Source organism: Capricornis sumatraensis, chromosome 1, assembly GCF_032405125.1.
Source record: "Capricornis sumatraensis isolate serow.1 chromosome 1, serow.2, whole genome shotgun sequence".
Taxonomy (NCBI): Eukaryota; Metazoa; Chordata; class Mammalia; order Artiodactyla; family Bovidae; genus Capricornis; species Capricornis sumatraensis.
This window is the reverse complement of record NC_091069.1, coordinates 244928767-244946735: the sequence shown is the minus strand read 5'-3', so window position 1 is coordinate 244946735 and position 17969 is coordinate 244928767. Positions and strand designations below refer to the sequence as shown.

Below are 17969 nucleotides of genomic sequence, written 5' to 3'. Positions count from 1 at the left end.
GACCATGGGAAGAACTAGTCTAAATACTTTGGGAATACAGGGGTTTGACTCTAATGCGATTGACAAAGAACTCTAAACAAACCTGAGACTAAAGACAAAAAAAGCTGCACACAAATATTGTACTCGACTTAGTAGATTTTTGTTTTTTAAAGTGATAATAGTCAGAATTCCCAAAACGACTCTGTGTATTCTAGATTAGAGCAAATAAATATGTATAGGGTGATTATGAAAGTCAGATGTTTCAGTGTAAGAGAAAAGTGTTCCAGATAAGGAAAGGGAAAAGGTAGAAATGAACTTCTGTAGAGTTAGATTGGCATTGGCAGTTTCAGTATGGACTCACGGTTTTTAACATATTTACAGATAAACATAAAAGTAGATACAGACATGAGTTTGTGCATATATGTATATATTCCTTAACTCAGTCTGTTGATAAGGCCTTAAAGCTGTGATACTTCAAATACTATTTGTCAATGAAAGGAACTAAGGTTCCATGGAGAAATGATTGATTCTAATGTAGGGGCAGGGGAGATACAAAGATAAGCTTGGAACGTATTTTGGTTGCTAGAAAGTTGTGCTGAATCACTCATCGTGTCTGACTCTTTGTGACCCCATGGACTACAGCCTGCCATGCTTCTCTGTTCATGGGGATTCTCCAGGCAAGCATACTGGAGTGGGTTGTCCTCCCCTCTTTGAATGTTGAGTTTCAAGCCAGCTTTTTGCTCTTTAGTTCCTCTTTGCTTTCTGCCATTAGAGTGGTATTACCTGCATATCTGAAGTTGTTGATACTTCTCCTGGCCATCTTGATGCCAGCTTGTGGTTCACCCAGCGTGGCATTTTGCATGTTGTGCTGTGCATAGCAGTTAAATAAACAGGGTGGCAATATACAACCTTGACATACTCCTTTCCCAATTTTGAACCAGTCTGTTGTCCCGTGTCTGGTTCTAACTGTTGCATCGTGACCTGCATAGAGGTTTCTCTGGAGGCAGGTAAGGTTGTCTGGTATTCCCATCTCTTTAAACATTTTCCACAGTTTGTTGTATTCCTCACAGTTAAAGGCTTTAGCGTAGTCTGTGAAGCAGAAGTGGATGTTTTTCTGGAATTCTCTAGCTTTTTCGATGATCCAATGAATGTTGGCAATTTGATCTCTGATTCCTTTGCCTTTTCTAAATCCAGCTTATACATCTGGAAGTTGTTACATATGAATTAAATTACCATTACTGTGACCTGTAGTAGTGTTCATCTCTTGTTGGAAGTACTTCCTTGGCATGTCTTAGCCATTCTCTGCCATCCATTCTTCATGGCTTAACTCAGGAAAGTTTTCCTTGAAACCTGAGTCTGCAGACATGAATTCCTAAATAACATGTGAAAGACATATTATGTCTTAAAATGGTTTACTTTTGGATGATTCAGATGGTTACATTCGACTAAACTTCTGTGAACTTATTTGCATTTTATAATTGTCAAATTGAAGCATTATTAAGTGGCTCAAAAGTTTTAAAGCTGAAATGTTTGCATAATAACATAATATTAATATGTAGTAGCTGCCAAACTTTTCCATAGTGGTTGTAACTTTTAGCACTTCACCAACAGTGTATGAGGGCTCCGGATTTTAAGCATTCTCTCCAGCATTTCTTATTGTCTGTCTTTTTAAGTGTAGCTATCCTAGTGGTTGTGATGTTACCTCATTGTGGTTCTGATATCGATTTGCCTCATGACCGTATGACCTAAATCAAATCCCTTATGATTATACAGTGGAAGTGAGAAATAGATTTAAGGGACTAGATCTGATAGATAGAGTGCCTGATGAACTATGGACTGAGGTTCTTGACATTGTACAGGAGACAGGGGTCAAGACCATCCCCATGGAACAGAAATGCAAAAAAGCAAAATGGCTGTTGAAAGAAGAGAGGTGAAAAGCAAAGGAGAAGATGAAAGATATAAGCATCTGAATGCAGAGTTCCAAAGAATAGCAAGAAGAGATAAGAAAGTCTTCCTCAGTGATCAGTGCAAAGAAATAGAGGAAAACAACAGAATGGGAAAGACTAGAGATCTCTTCAAGAAAATTAGAGATACCAAGGGAACATTTCATGCAAAGATGGGCTCAATAAAGGACGGAAATGGTATGGACCTAACAGAAGCAGAAGATATTAAGAAGAGGTGGCAAGAATACACAGAAGAACTGTGCAAACAAGATCTACGACCCAGATTATCACGATGGTATGATCACTCACCTAGAGCCAGACATCCTGGAATGTGAAGTCAAGTGGGCCTTAGAAAGCATCACTACGAACAAAGCTAGTGGAGGTGATGGAATTCCAGTTGAGCTATTTCAAATCCTAAAAGGTGATGCTGTGAAAGTGCTGCGCTCAATATGCCAGCAAATTTGGAAAACTCAGCAGTGGCCACAGGATTGGAAAAGGTCAGTTTTCATTCCAATTCCAAAGAAAGGCAATGCCAAAGAATGCTCAGACTACCGCACAATTGCACTCATCTCACATGCTAGTAAAGTAATGCTCAAAATTCTCGAAGCCAGGCTTCAGCGATACTTGAACCATGAACTTCCAGATGTTCAAGCTGGTTTTAGAAAAGGCAGAGGAACCAGAGATCAAATTGCCAACATCCGCTGGATCATGGAAAAAGCAAGAAAGTTCCAAAAAAATATCTACTTCTGCTTTATTGACTATGCCAAAGCCTTTGACTGTGTGGATCACAATAAACTGTGGAAAATTCTGAAAGAGACGGGAATACCAGACCACCTGACCTGCCTCTTGAGAAATCTGTATGCAGGTCATGGAACAACAGACTGGTTCCAAATAGGAAAAGCAGTATGTCAAGGCTGTATATTGTCACCCTGCTTATATAACTTATATGCAGAGTACATCATGAGAAATGCTGAGCTGGAAGAAGCACAAGCTGGAATCAAGATTGCCGGGAGAAATATCAATAGCCTCAGATATGCAGATGACACCACCCTTATGGCAGAAAGTGAAGAGTAACTAAAAAGCCTCTTGACGAAATGAAAGAGGAGAGTGAAAAAGTTGGCTTAAAGCTCAACATTCAGAAAATGAAGATCATGGCATCTGGTCCCATCCCTTCATGGAAGTAGATGGGGAAACAGTGGAAACAGTGTCAGACTTTATTTTTTTGGGCTCTAAAATCACTGCAGATGGTGACTGCAGCCATAAAATTAAAAGCCTCTTACTCTTTGGAAGAAAAGTTATGACCAACCTAGATAGCATATTGAAAAACAGAGACATTGCTTTGCCAACAAAGGTCCGTTTAGTCAAGGCTATGGTTTTTCCTTTGGTCATGTATGGATTTGAGAGTCGGACTGTGAAGAAAGCTGAGCACTGAAGAATTGATGCTTTTGAACTGTGGTGTTGGAGAAGACTCTTGAGAGTTCTCTGGACTGCAAGGAGATCCAACCAGTCCATCCTAAAGGAGACAGTCCTGGGTGTTCAATGGAAGGACTGATGTTGAAGCTGAAACTCCAATACTTTGGCTACTTGATGCGGAGAGCTGACTCATTTGAAAAGATCCTGATGCTAGGAAAGATTGAGGGCAGGAGGAGAAGGAGAAGACAGGATGAGATGGTTGGATGGCATCACCGACTCAGTGGACATGAGTTTGGGTAAACTCCGGTAGTTGGTGAGGGACAGGGAGACCTGGTTGCTGGGACTCATGGGATTGCAGAGTCAGACATGAGTGAGCGACTGAACTGAACTGTATGGTGTTGAGGGAGCTCTCATGCTTATTGCTCATTTGTATATCTTCTTTGTAGGAATATATGTTCAAATGTTTTACTCATTTTTAATTGGATTATTGGTCCTTTTATTCTTGAATTGTAATAGTTTAATTATTGAGATACAAACCCCTTAACAGATGAATGACTTACAGCTATTTTTCCCCATTTTGTGAATTATCTTTTTAAATAACTTTCTTGATGATGTCCTTTGGAGTACAAAACTTTACAGTTTTTCTTGTTTCTTGTACTTTTTGTGTTAGGTCTACGGCATCATGATCAAGAAGATTTAAGTCTTTGTCTTCTAAGAGTTTTATAGTTTGCGCTCTTACATTTAAGTCTTTGATCAATTTGAGTTAACTTTTCTATGTGGTGTGAGGAGGGGTACAGAATTATTTTATTTTTTTGTATGGTTAGCCAGTTGTCCCAGCACCATTTGTTATAAAGAGTCTCTTACTATTTTTTAGCATGATGAATAGTGCTACTATTTAGCATATAAGACAAACTAGAACTCTAGTTCATCATTATGGGGAGGTCTGGTATTCCCATCTCTTGAAGAATTTTCCGCTTTGGCCTAGTCAATAAGGAGAAGTAGATGGTTTTCTGGAACTCTCTTGCTTTTTCTATGATCCAGCGGATGTTGGCAATTTGATATTTGATCCCTCTGCCTTATCTAAATCCTGCTTGAACATCTGGGAGTTCTTGGTTGATGTACTGTTGAAGCCTCACTTGGAAAATTTAGAGCATTACTTTGCTAGCGTGTGAGATGAGTGCAATTGTGTGGTAGTTTGAACATTCTTTGGCATTACCCTTCTTTGGGATTGGAATGAAAACTGACCTTTTCCAATCCTGTGGCCACTGCTGAGTTTTCCAAATTTGCTGGCACATTGAGTGCAGCACTTTCACAGCATCATCCTTTAGGATTTGAAATAGCTCCACTGGAATTCCATCACCTCCACTAGCTTTGTTTGTCGTGATGCTTCCTATGGCCCACCTGACTTCACATTCCTTCACATTCATCTAGAGCCTAGATGCCTGGCTCTAGGTGAGTGATCACACCATTGTGGTTATCTGGTCATTAAGATCTTTTTTGTATAGTTCTTCTGTATATTCTTGCCACCTTTTCTTAATCTCTTCTGCTTCTGTTAGGTCCATATGTTTCTTTCCTTTATCGAGCCCATCTTTGCATGAAATGTTCCCTTGGTATCTCTAATTTTCTTGAAGAGATCTCTAGTCTTTCCCATTCTGTTGTTTTCCTCTATGTCTCTGCACTGATGCTGAGGAAGGCTTTCTTACCTCTCCTTGCAAGTCTTTTGGACTCTGCTTTCAGATGAATATATCTTTCCTTTTCTCCTTTGTCTTTAGCTTCTCTTCTTTTCTCAGCTATTTGGAAGGCCTCCTTAGACAACCATTTTGCCTTTTTGCATTTCTCTTCCATGGGGATGGTCTTGATCACTGCCTCCTGTAGAATATCATGAACCTCCATCCATAGTTCTTCAGGCACTTTGTCTGTCAAATCTGATCCCTTGAATCTATTTGTCGCTTCCACTGTATAATCATAGGGGATTTGATTTAGGTCATACCTGAATGGTCTCGTGGTTTTCCCTACTTTCTTCAATTTAAGTCTGAATTTGGCAATAAGGAGTTCATGATCTGAGCCACAGTCAGCTCCCTGTCTTGTTTTTTGCTGACTGTATAGAGATTCTCCATCTTCGGCTGCAAAAAATGTAATCAATCTGATTTCAGTATTAACCATCTGGTGATGTCCATGTGTAGAATTGTCTCTATGGTAGGCTTAATGGTGAACTCCCAAGAGGTTTTACACCAAGCGGGACCTTCCAGTGCCCCCTGTCTCTGTGGTGAGCCCCTCCTGACCCATGTCTCCACAGGAGGCTGTCCCACTGCTAGCAGGTAGTTTTGGTTCATTCTCCTGTGGGGTCACTGCTCCTCTCCTTTGGGTCTTGGTGCATGCAGAAGTTTGTTTGTGCCTCCAAGACTGGAGTCTCTTTTTCCCCAGTGCCCGGGAAGTCCTGTAATCAAATCCTGCTGACACTCAAGGCCGGGTTCCCTGGGAAATGCCAGTCCCTTTGTCAGATCCGCAGGCTTAGAAGCCTGACATGGGGTGCAGAACCTTTACAACAGTATGAGAACTTCTTTGGTATGATTGTCCTCTAGTCTTTGGGTCACCCATCCAGCAAGTATGTATTCGATTTTACTGTGATTGTACTCCTCCCACCGTCTCGCTCCGGCCTCTTCTTTGTCTTCGGACATGAAGTATCTTTTTTTGGTGGGTTCCAGTGTCCTCCCGGAGAAGGCAATGGCACCCCATTCCAGTACTCTTGCCTGTAAAATCCCATGGATGGAGGAGCCTGGTAGACTGCAGTCCATGGGGTCGCCAAGAGTCAGACCTGACTGAGCGACTTCCCTTTCACTTTTCACTTTCATGCATTGGAGAAGGAAGTGGCAACCCACTCCAGCATTCCTGCCTGGAGAATCCCAGGGATGGTGGAGCCTGGAGGGCTGCCGTCTCTAGGGTGGCACAGAATCGAACACGACTGAAGTGACTTAGCAGCAGCAGCAGTGTCCTCCTGTTGATGGTTGTTTAGTAGCTAGTCGCACTTCTGGTGCTTTTGCAGGAGGGGATGAGCTCATGTCTTTCTACTCTGCCATCTTGAACCAGAAGTCCAGCTTGTTAATTTGTTAAGTGCTTTCATGTTTGTTTTCCACACAAGTGGAAAAAGCCTTCCTGACTCTTTGCTCATGCAGTTCTCTACTGTAATGAAAATGTTTCATTTTTACAACAAATTGTGATGGGTGAGGAAAAGTGAATATTGTACAATAATGTGGAACAGAAGAGGCCATGGGGCAAATTAAATGAACCATGACCAACCACACCAGCAGCCAGTCTTCATCCAAAGAAGGTGATGTTGTATGTGATGAGATTGGAAGGGAGTTCTCTATTATGAACTCCTTCTGGAAAACCAAATGATTCATTGCAACAAGTACTGTTCCCAATTAGACCAACTGAAAACAGCACTGAGTGAAACATGTCTGAAATTAGTGACCAGAAAATGCATAATCTTCTATCAGGATAGCACAGAACAACATGTTTCTTTGATGACCAGGGGAAAAAAAGTGTTACATCTTGGCGGAGACGTTCTGATTCATCCATGGTATTCACCAGATGTTGCACCTTCAGATTTCTATCTGTTTCAGTCTTTAAAAAATTCTCTTAATGGAAAAAATTTCAGTTCCGTTTTCTCAAAAGATAAAAAGTTTTGGGAGGATGGAATTATGAAGTTGCCTGAAAAATGGCATCACCTTACTGGAAGGTTCATGCCCTGCCATGTCCCACCTCCCCTCATGTAAAGTGAAACAATTCCCCTGCTTATCCTTCTTTTCTTGTTCGCTAGAACATTTACTGTGTAACATATCATTCATGGTCTTTTGCTCCCTGTTGGTATGTGGCTCCACGAGGCCAGAGTTCTTACCTTTTCAGTCACTTTTGTGTCGCTAGGAGCAAGAATAATAAGCATTGATGATGTGTCAAGGATCTGATTGAGTGAGTGGATGAATGCTGACTCACTCTCGCAGTGCTCCCCCTTCCTCACGTGCTTAGTTCCCTCTGTTCTAACCATCCTCTGCCTCAGGCAGCTTCTTGCCGCTCAGGTCCACAAGCATTACTTCCTCATCAGACCTTACCTGCCTAGGTTGGAGTTCCTTATGTCTCTGCTTGCAAGTGCCCTTAGCTGTGGACTTCTCCTTCATGTGTGTGTGTTAATCACGCGGTCGTGTCTCACTCTTTGTGACCCCATGGGACTATAGCCCACCAGGCTACTCCGTGTGTGGATTCTCCAGGCAAGAATACTGGCGTGAGTAGCTATTCCCTCCTCTGGGGATCTTCCTGACCCAGGGATTGAAGTCCCTGCATTGCAGGGAGACACATTACCCTGTGAGCCACCAGGGAAGCCTTCTTCTTGTTGTCTTTTGGTCACTCAGTTGTGTCCGACTCTTTGCGACCCCACACACTGCAATATGCAGGCTTCTCTGTCCTTCACTGTCTACTGGAGTTCATTATGTCCATTGAGTTGGTGATGCCAACCAACCATCTTATCCTCTGTTTCCTCTTTCTGCTGCCTTCAGTCTTGCCTGGCCTTAGGGTATTTTCCAGTGAGTAAGCTCTTCCCATCAGGTGGCCAAAGTATTGGAGCTTCAGCTTCAGCATCAGTCCTTCCAGTGAATATTCAGAGTTGATTTCCTTTAGGATTGACTGGTTTGATCGCCTTGCTGTCCAAGGGACTCTCAAGAGTCTTGTCCAGCATCACAGTTTGAAAGCATCAATTCTTCGGCCCTCAGCCGTCCTTATGGTCCAACTCTCACATCCATACATGACTGCTGGAAAAACCATAGCTTTAAGTATACGGACCTGTGTAGGCAAAGTGATGTCTCTGCTTTTTAATACAGTTTAGGTTTGTCATAGCTTTTCTTCCAAGGAGCAAGCATCTTTTAATTTTATGGCTACAGTCACCATCTACATTGATTTTGGAGACGAAGAAAATAAAGTCTGTCACTGTTTGCATTTTTCCCTCATCTATTTGCCATGAAGTGATAGGACCATTATCTTAGTTTTTTGAATGTTGAGTTTTAAGCCTGCTTTTTCGCTCTCCTCTTTAATCTTCATCAAGAGGTTCTTTAGTTCCTCTTCACTTTCTGCCATAAGGGTGGTGTCATCTGCATATCTGAGGATATTGATACTTATCTCAGCAATTTTGATTTCAGCTTGTGATTTATCCAGCCTGGCATTTCTCATGATGTACTCTGCATAAAAATTAAATAAGCAGGGTGACAATATACAGCCTTGATGTACTCATTTCCCAATTTTGAACCAGTCTTTTGTTTGATGTCTAATTCTAACTATTGCTTCTTGACCTTGCATACAGGTTTCTCAGGGGGCAAATAAGGTGGTCTGATATTCCCATCTCTTAAAGAATTTTCCACAGTTCGTTGTGATCCACAGTGTCCAAGGCTTTAGCATAGTCAGTGAAGCAGAGGTAGGTGTTTTTCAGGAATTCTTTTGCTTTTTCTGTGCTTCAACGCTTGTTGGCAATTTGATCTCTTGTTCCTCTGCCCTTTCTAAATCCAGCTTGAACATTTGAAAGTTCACAGTTCACATACTGTTGAAGCCTAGGGTGAAGGATTTTGAACATTACCTTGCTAACATGTGAAATGAGTACAATTGTCCAGTAGTCTGAAGATTCTTTGGCATTACCCTTCTTTGGGATTGGAATGAAAACTGATCTTTTCCAGGGCTGTGGCCACTGCTGAGTTTTCCAAAGTTGCTGGCATATTGAGTGCAACACTTTCATAGCATCATCTTTTAGGATTTGAAACAGCTCAGCTGGAATTTCATCACTTCCATTAGCTTTGTTTGTAGTAATGCTTCCTAAGGCCCACTTCACTTTACACTCCAGGATGTCTGGTTCTAGGTGAATAATTACAGCATTGTGGTTTTCCACGTCATTAAGACCTTTTTGTACAGTTCTTTGTATTCATACCGCTTCTTAATCTCTTCTGCTTCTGCTAGGTACTTGCGTTTCAGTCCTTTCTTGTGTCCATCTTTGCATGAAATGTTCCCTTGAAATCTCCAATTTTCTTGATGAGATCTTTAGTCTTTCCCATTCTATTGTTTTCCTCTATTCCTTTGCATTATTCACTTAAGGCTCTCTTACCTCTCTTTGCTGTTCTTTGGAACTCTGGATTCAGATGGGTGTATCTTTCCCTTTCTCCTTTGCCTTTTGCTTCTCTTCTTTTCTCAGCTATTTGTAAGGCCTCATCAGACAACTTTTGCCTTTTTTGCATTTCTTTTTCTTAGGAATGGTTTTGGTCACCACTTCCTGTACAGTGTTATGAACCTCCGTCCATAGTTCTTCAGGCATTCTATGAAATATAATCCCTTGAATTTATTTGTCATTTCTACTGTATAATCGTAGAGGATTTGATTTAGGTCATACTTGAATGGCCTAGTGGTTTTCCTTACTTTCTTCAATTCCAAATCTGAATTTTGCAGTAAGTCATGATCTGAGCCACAGTCAGCTCCCAGTCTTGTTTTTGCTGACTGTTTAGAGCTTCTCCATCTTTGTCTCAAAAGAATATAATCAATCTGATTTCAGTGTTAACCATTTGGTGATGTCCATGAGTTGCCTCATGTCTTTGGAAGATGTTTGCTATGACAGTGTGCTTTCTTGGCAAAATTCTGTTAACCTTTGCCTGTTCATTTTGTACCCCATGGCCAAACTTGCCTGCTACTCCAGGTATCTCTTGACTTCCTGCTTTTGCATTCCAGTCCCCTATGATGAAAAGAACATCTTTTTTTGATGTTAGTTCTGGAAGGTCTTGTAGGTCTTCATAGAACCATTTAGCTTCAGCTTCTTTGGCGGTAGTGGTTGGGGCATAGACTTGGATTACTGTGATGGTGAGTGTTCTGCGTTGGAAATGAACCAAGGTCATTCTGTAATTTTTGAGATTGCACCCAGTACTGCATTTCGGACTCTTGTTGACTATGAGGGCTACTCCATTTCTTCTAAGGGATTCTTGCCCACAGTAGTAGATATAACGGTTATCTGAATTAAATTCACCCTTTCCCATCCAGTTTAGTTCAGTGATCCTGAAATGTTGATCTTCACTCTTGCTATCTCCTGTTTGACCACTTCCGATTTACCTTGACTCATGGACCTAACATTCCAGTGTTCCTATGCAGTATTGTTTTTTTACAGCATCAGACTTTACTTTCACCATCAGACGCATCCACAGCTGGGTGTCATTTAGGCTTTGGCTCAGCATTAGTGACTATTTCAGTTTCTCTTCCTTTGTGCTATTATTGTTAATGTCTGTCTTCACTCCAACTGTCCTCCCCCTCATTTTGCTCTTTGTTAAATTCTAAGGGCCGAGCACAGTGTCAGATTCTCAGTAAATGCAAATGTTTGTTGAAAGAGTAATAAACAAATTAAAATATTCTTTGTTTTAATTGAAGGATACTTGATTTAGAGAATTTTGTTTTCTGTCAAACCTCTACATGAATCAGCCATAGGTATACATATATCTCCTGCCTTTTGAACCTCCCTCCCATCTCCCTCCCCATCCCACCCCTCTAGGCTGACACAGAGCCTCTGTTTGAGTTTCCTGATTCCCATCCGCTGTCTGTTTTACACATGGTAATGTAAGTTTCCATGTTACTCTGTCCATACATCTTGCCCTCTCCTCTCCTCCTCTCCCCATGTCCACAAGTCAGTTTTCCATGTCTGTCCCTCTATTGCTGCCCCACATATAAATCCCTCAGGACCATTTTTCTAGATTCCACATATATGCACTAGGATATAATACTTATCTTTCTCTTTCTGACTCACTTCACTCCGTATAATAGGTTCTAGGTTCATCCACCTTATCAGAACTGACTCAAAGGAGTTCCTTTTATGTCTGAGTAATATTCTATTGTGTATATGTACCACACCTTCTTTATCCATTCATCTGTTGATGGACATCTAGGTTGCTTTCTAGCCATTGTAAATAGTGCTGCAGTGAACAGTGGGATACATGTGTCTTTTTCAATTTGGTTTCCCCAGGGTGTATGCCTAGGAGTGGGATTGCTGGGTCATATGGTGGTTTTATTTTATTCCTAGGTTTTTAAGGAATCTCCATACCATCTTCCATAATGGCTGTATCAATTTACATTCCCACCAACAGTGCAAGAGCGTTCCCTTTTCTCTACACCCTCTCCAGCATTTATTGTTTGTAGACTTTTTGATGATGGCCATTCTTACTGGGGTGAGGTGATATCATTGTAGTTTCAATTTGCGCATCTCTAATAATGAGCAATGTTGAGTATGTTTTCATGTTTGCTAGCCGTCTGTATGTCTTCTTTGGAAAAATGTCTGTTCTTTTTCCCACTTTTTGATTGGGCTGTTTGTTTTTCTGGTATTGAGTTGTATGAGCTGCTTGTGTATTTTGGAAATTAATCATTTATCCATTGTTTCATTTGCTATTATTTTTTCCCATTGTGAGGGATGTCTTTTCACCCTGCTTACAGTTTCCTTTGCTGTGCAAAAGCTTTTCAGTTTAACCAGGTTTTACTTGTTTACTTTTGTTTTTATTTCCATTACTGTAGTAGGTGGGTCATAGAGGATCTTGCTTTGATAAAATATTCCTATGATCTATATAACTAACAATCCATCAAAGTTGGTCATTGTCAGTAACATTTGCTTAAAAAGATAATAGGATTAAAACTTAATGATCTCATAGTTTTAAGTTGACCTGGAGTCTGGGGAGCATAAATACAGTTAGCATCATTGCCTGTCAGCAAGAATTTTCTGTGCTGTGTCCCCTATGTGTTGTGGAAACCGGTTCGTACCGTGGATGGCCATCCAGTTCTGCCACCATCCCTAGCATCGGGCACTCTTCCTTCTAAGTCTGGTGTTGGTCTTCTGTAAAGTCACCCTTTGGTTTGGGGTTGCCCTCTTCCTTTCTTATATTTAGAGAATTATCTTATCCTTTATTAATGAAATAGTCTCACTTCCTTCTTTTGACCTCTTTTGGGCCCATGTAATGCTCCTGAGTGGTTTTATGTAGTGTATTCCAACATAGACCCTATTTATGTATCAAATACCAAAGGATAACTTTTTAAAAAGTGTTTTTATGAGTAGTGATATATTTAATAGAACTGTTGCAAATCTAGCTTTATTAACTTTAATGATTTGCTTCTTTACTGAGCTCATTATATTATTGTGAATGTACATATAAATATTAGTTTTGGGAAAAACAGCTATTTCAGTGCATATTACTAGTTGGGTGAATGCTCCATAAATGGATGTAATCCTCAAACAACTTTAGGCACTATTTATCCTCATATATGAAGAAACTGACATATATGAACCTTAGAAATAAAAGATTTTCTTAATCTCATTGTCACTGCAGGCAACGGAAACCTATTTGATCCTTCTTAATTATTTCACAAGATAAAATAACCATGTTGAGAAAGGTAATCTGTTTTCAATTTCTTAAGAATTTTTGGTCACTAATATCTTATCATTAAAGAAAAAATTGTTATGGTCTTTTCTTTAAAATACTTAAATATTTATTGCCTTTGTAATAGGTGGGATTAGAAAACATGCATATGATTGTTCCAGAACTTGGTTGTTTACATTGTTATTGCTATTTACTACTGGAATAAGTACAGATTTTTTTTTTTTTAAATGAATAGAGGCCTCTGTAGTGACCCTTTATGATAGTAGAAACTTAAATTATTATTCTTTGACCTTATATGTTGTCTTAAAATTGTCTTTAGGGGAATATTTTATCCTAAGTTTGTTGATTATTCAAGATTGAAAACATTTCACCTGATAGCTTAAAGATTTGTGTCTTGGCATTAAGATGACCACTTCATTCTCAGTATTGTTTAAATCAGTGGATGTGGGGCAGGCAACTGAATTCTTTTCTTCTCTAAAGTTTCAGTGTGTAGCTTTTGTCTCTTTTTCACATACTTCGTCAAAACTTTGTCTACAAAGAAGTGTGGATTGGGGATTTATTTCTAGAACTGTGTTAAAACACTTTCTGTAGATATTTGTTGATGAAGCTGCATCAGGTAGGTGTCATGGTTACCATCGTCTCTAAGATTCATTCTGCTTGTCCCTTCACTCTACCTGTGTGTCCTCTGCTTGTCTGGTCTCTCTGCTTTCCATTTTCTCTAGTTTGGGAATGGATCTATAAGTCTCATGTTCTGTGTTGGTGCTTCGGCAGAGTAGCCTGGTGTCTGGATAGTTAAGAAATGAGCTGATCAACAGTAGTGTTAAAATGGAACAAGCTTAGCTGTTCCTTGTACCTCATGTTAAACGTAATGAGTTTAGAGGATTATGACTCTGTGTAACGATTGGAATCTGCTAGACAGGACATCTGTTTTACTTTTTACTGATTAATTTGGTGTAGAAATAGCATCCTTTTTTGCAGTATGAAAATTATTTTGTATTCTAGCTTTCACTGGTAGATTATTTTCTGAAATGTGCTTTTTAGAATAGCATGTTAGTATAAAATTATTTTAATAGGACTGGATACTCTATTAGTCTGAAAATATTTGTTTTCTGTGATAAAAGTTTCTGGGAACATATGAATTTTCATTTATTCTGGACAGCATTAGAATTGTTTAGTATATGCAAATATTTTTCCTTTGGTTTTGTTTCCTAGGTTGCACGTTTTCAAAAAATTCCTAATTCTGAAAATGAGACAATGATTCCGGTATTGACATCAAAAAAAGCAAGTGAATTACCAGTCAGTGAAGTTGCAAGCATTCTCCAAGTAAGTTCTTGGTGGGGAGGAAGGGAGTGTGTAGTAGAATGAGCCACTTAGCTAAGTGCTATCTAGTAGAGTTTTCTGTTCTGCAGGTGTGTGTCGCTAGTGGTTCCCTGATAGGACGGTGCAGCTCTGGATCATTAGTGTTGCCGGAAACTGTTAGTGCTGTGTGAGGATTAGTTGGATTAGGAAAGTGATCAATTTAATTATTAACATAAGTGGAGTTAGGAGTTTTATCCTTTTTTATGTTTTCTACTGTAAAAGCTAAATATAAATTCAGAACTGTGAATAAATTTTGCTTATGTAATTCAGTCTCTTCCTAGTTTTTCACAGTCTAATGGAACACGACGAAAAGAATATTTAAAATTTTCTCTTCAGAATTCACATATTTTAATGATGGCATTAAAAGCATTGCATACCCCCCACCCCCACCTTTTTTTTAAGGTTTTTTTGGGGCGGGTTGTATTTATACTCTTGTTTTAAAGCCACTTACTCTAAATAAATTTATATCACAAGACTCTGTTATTGACCTCTATTATAAAGCTTTTGGTCAGAGAAACTACTTCAGAGATGCAAGTAATTTCATTCTTTAATGATAGTTTCAAATAACAAGTCATGAGAGGTAGTGGTAGAGGTAGGTGGTGTTTGAGGACTTAACTTCATTATTTTCAGTAATTTAGGAACTGCAGATTTTCTCTTTGGAATAAATGTACAGTCTAAGAACAAAAGGTAATACCAACCTCAGTTTTGATACGCTCAGAGAACAAGAAAGATGCATAATCTTTTGGAGAAACTAATTTTAGAAGACAGTAAGACAACAGTGGGAACCAAGAAAACTAGTTAAAATGTACTTACAATTTGCTTTCTGTACATTGTCACTTTTGTGTTACTCCTCTTTCCACATAAAAATCATAATTTTTTGTTTATTAATCTAGTTGCTTACATTAACATGTTTTATTGAGGTTTGATTTATATAGACTACAATGTAGTCATTAAATACACACTTGCATTTTGGCACATATAGCTGTCATCACAGTGAAGATGTAGAAAATTTTCATCACTCTATATAGATGCCACGTGTTTTTTTGTAGCTAATCCTTCCATTGCTCTTGGCCCCAGGCACTCACTGATATGCTTTGTCCCCATAGATTAATTTTGATTGTCACAGAAGTTCCTATAAATATGACCATACATATGTACTTTTTTGTGTTTTCTCATTTGTTTTCTGCTAATATTTTCAGTAACTTTTATATATAAAATCTCATAGGCTGATCTTCAGAATGGTCTAAACAAATGTGAAGTAAGTCATAGGAGAGCCTTCCATGGCTGGAATGAGTTTGATATCAGTGAAGATGAGCCACTATGGAAGAAGTATATTTCTCAGGTATATTTTTATTTTCTCATGCTGTGTAGTTTACATGTATTTTTGTTAATGTAGTTTTTTAGTTTTGTGAAGTTATTTATGGAGAAATGAAATAATATTAATTTTTTTTTTTTAACTAACTTGTTTCATTTGTTAGAGTTTACTATTAGGTTGGAATTTCTATAATTTTTAGTGTGTAAATCTATAAGGGCTTATATCACATAGAGGTGATAATAGTAGTTTCCTTTGGAAGTGTCTTATATATATATATTTTATTATAGAAATGCTAGTATTTTTTAAAGTAATATGACTAGTTTAGAAAATTAGCAAAAGGTCATTTGAATCCAGACTGCATGGTTACAAATTCCACCTTTCTTTATTACTGTTAATAGCTTGTGTGTACCTTATTATCCTCTGAGTCTTAACTAGAAAATGGAGATAATAATCTTAGGCGATAGTAGCTATCAATAGAAAATAGCTATTTTAAATTATTAGGTTGGTGAAAAAGTAATTGCGGTTTCAGACGGTGAATATCAAATCATTATAACTAGGCTGAAACACATCTTTATTAATCAAAATAGGAACTATTGCAATCAACACATTTTTTTCAATGAGAAATAAGTTTGTTTATTCTTGTAACATAAAAATCTATGCTTTGGGATTTGACAAACTCTTGGAAAGCATTTTCTCCTTCCTGCTGGTTGTGGAAGCATTTGTCCTTCAAAAACTTGTTGAGATGCTTGAAGAAGTGTCATCAGTTGATGAGTGGTCAGGTGAATATGGCGGATGAGGCAAAATTTTGTAGCCTAATTTGTTCAACTTTTGAAGTGTTGGTTGTGCTCTGTGAGGTCGGGTGTTGTTGTGCAGAAAAATTGGGCCCTTTCTTCTGACAGATGCTGGCTTTAGGCAGTGGTTTTCGGCGTGTCTCATGGATTTGCGGAGCATACTTCTCAGATGTACTGGTAGCAGACCAGCAAACAGTGGCCATGACCTTGTTTTGGTCCGAGTTTGGCTTTGGGAAGTGCTTTGGAGTTTCTTGTGGCTTCCCTGGTGGTTTCTTCTTGGTCCATCACTGAGCTGATTATTGCCAATTTTCATATAAAATCTGCTTTTTGTTACACATCACAGTCAGATCAAGAAATGGTTTGTTTTCATTGCGTATAAAAGAGAAGACGACACTTCAAAATGATGATATTTTGATTTGCCGTCAGCTCATGAGGCACCCACTTACGGAGTTTTTTCACCTTTCCAATTTGCTTCAAATGCTGCATGACCATAGAATGGTCAGTGTTGAGTTCTTTGGCAATTTCTTGTGTAGGATCACCTTTAATGATCCTCTCAGTTGGTTGTTGTCAACTTCTGATGACCAGTCACTGTGCTCCTCACCTTCAAGGGTCTTGTCTCCTTTGCAAAACTTCCTGATCCACCTCTGCACTGTACATTCATTAGCAGTTCTTGGGTCAGATGCGTCACTGATGTTGTGAGCTATCTCCGCTGCTTGACATTTTGAACTCAAGAAAATTGCTCGAATTTGCTTTTTGTCTAACATCATTTCCCTAGTCTAAAATAAACATAAACAGCAAGTAATAAGTCATTGGCAGAAAAACAAAGTGAAATGTGCATTAAAATGATGTATAACATAACCACATTTATTTAAGAATGTATTCCAATATCAAATGGCAAAGTTAAGCAGTGTAAAACTATTATATTTTATTAATATTTTAATCTTTTCAGAAAGATTTGCTGTAGGATTTTTCTTATCTTGATAATAAGCTTGTTAGTGAAAAGCTACAAACTTCCTGTGGCCGATTTTTAGCTGGTAGAGTTAGTTTGTCAAACAGATTCTTTTTAGTAAAGAAACTTTGTAATGCCTTCTAATCTTCAGATTCTTTTTTAAAAAAGATCTATGTTTAACTTTTCTAAGGGGGCTTGCTTGTTAATGAAGCAAAATTTACCATGTTGTTAAATGAATTTGTCTAAAGTAGAAAAACTGAATTTTTAGGGACGAACTTTGTGTCCATCTTGTTTTTAATGTAATAGTTTGTATGTGTATTTTTGTATTCTCACCTTTACCATATTTCCACATCATCCAGAACTTCAGAAGTTTATTCTGGATTTATAAATTACAGTGATTTGACTTATCACTGGGTAATATGAGTTAATGTTTTACTTTCTTGATCCTGTTTCAAAGCCGGAGTACTTGCATCATGGTATTGCTGTGAGAATGAAATGAAATATAGTGCCTGTAATATAGTTAAGTAATAATTAGCATTAATTATTAATGCTATTAATTATTGCTAAGCAGTAATTAGCATTGAATATCAGTTTTAAATCATAAAGCACTGAGCGACTCTTCACTCATCTACAGAGAACAGCATCTTTGTTGTTCTACAGACATTTGTCTAGAGGCTGCCATCTATCAGGTAGTGTCCTTAGTACCACGGCACAGCTTTTTTAGGGGCAAATAAAATGATTGTGAAGCTTGCTTTCAGAGTGTGATAATAACAGCTAACTTTGGCGGGTTTTATA

General features: G+C 38.6%; 1 protein-coding gene across 1 annotated transcript in view; it reads left to right on the top strand.

Moving 5' to 3' along the window:
• ATP2C1 (ATPase secretory pathway Ca2+ transporting 1) overlaps nucleotides 1–17969 on the top strand; it is a 164613-nt gene that overhangs the window by 67655 nt on the left and 78989 nt on the right. Inside the window, exons 2-3 of the mRNA XM_068974943.1 lie at nucleotides 13973–14083; nucleotides 15345–15461. Of these exons, the coding sequence (XP_068831044.1) occupies nucleotides 13973–14083; nucleotides 15345–15461 (228 nt within the window). The remainder of the gene's footprint in view (nucleotides 1–13972; nucleotides 14084–15344; nucleotides 15462–17969) is intronic.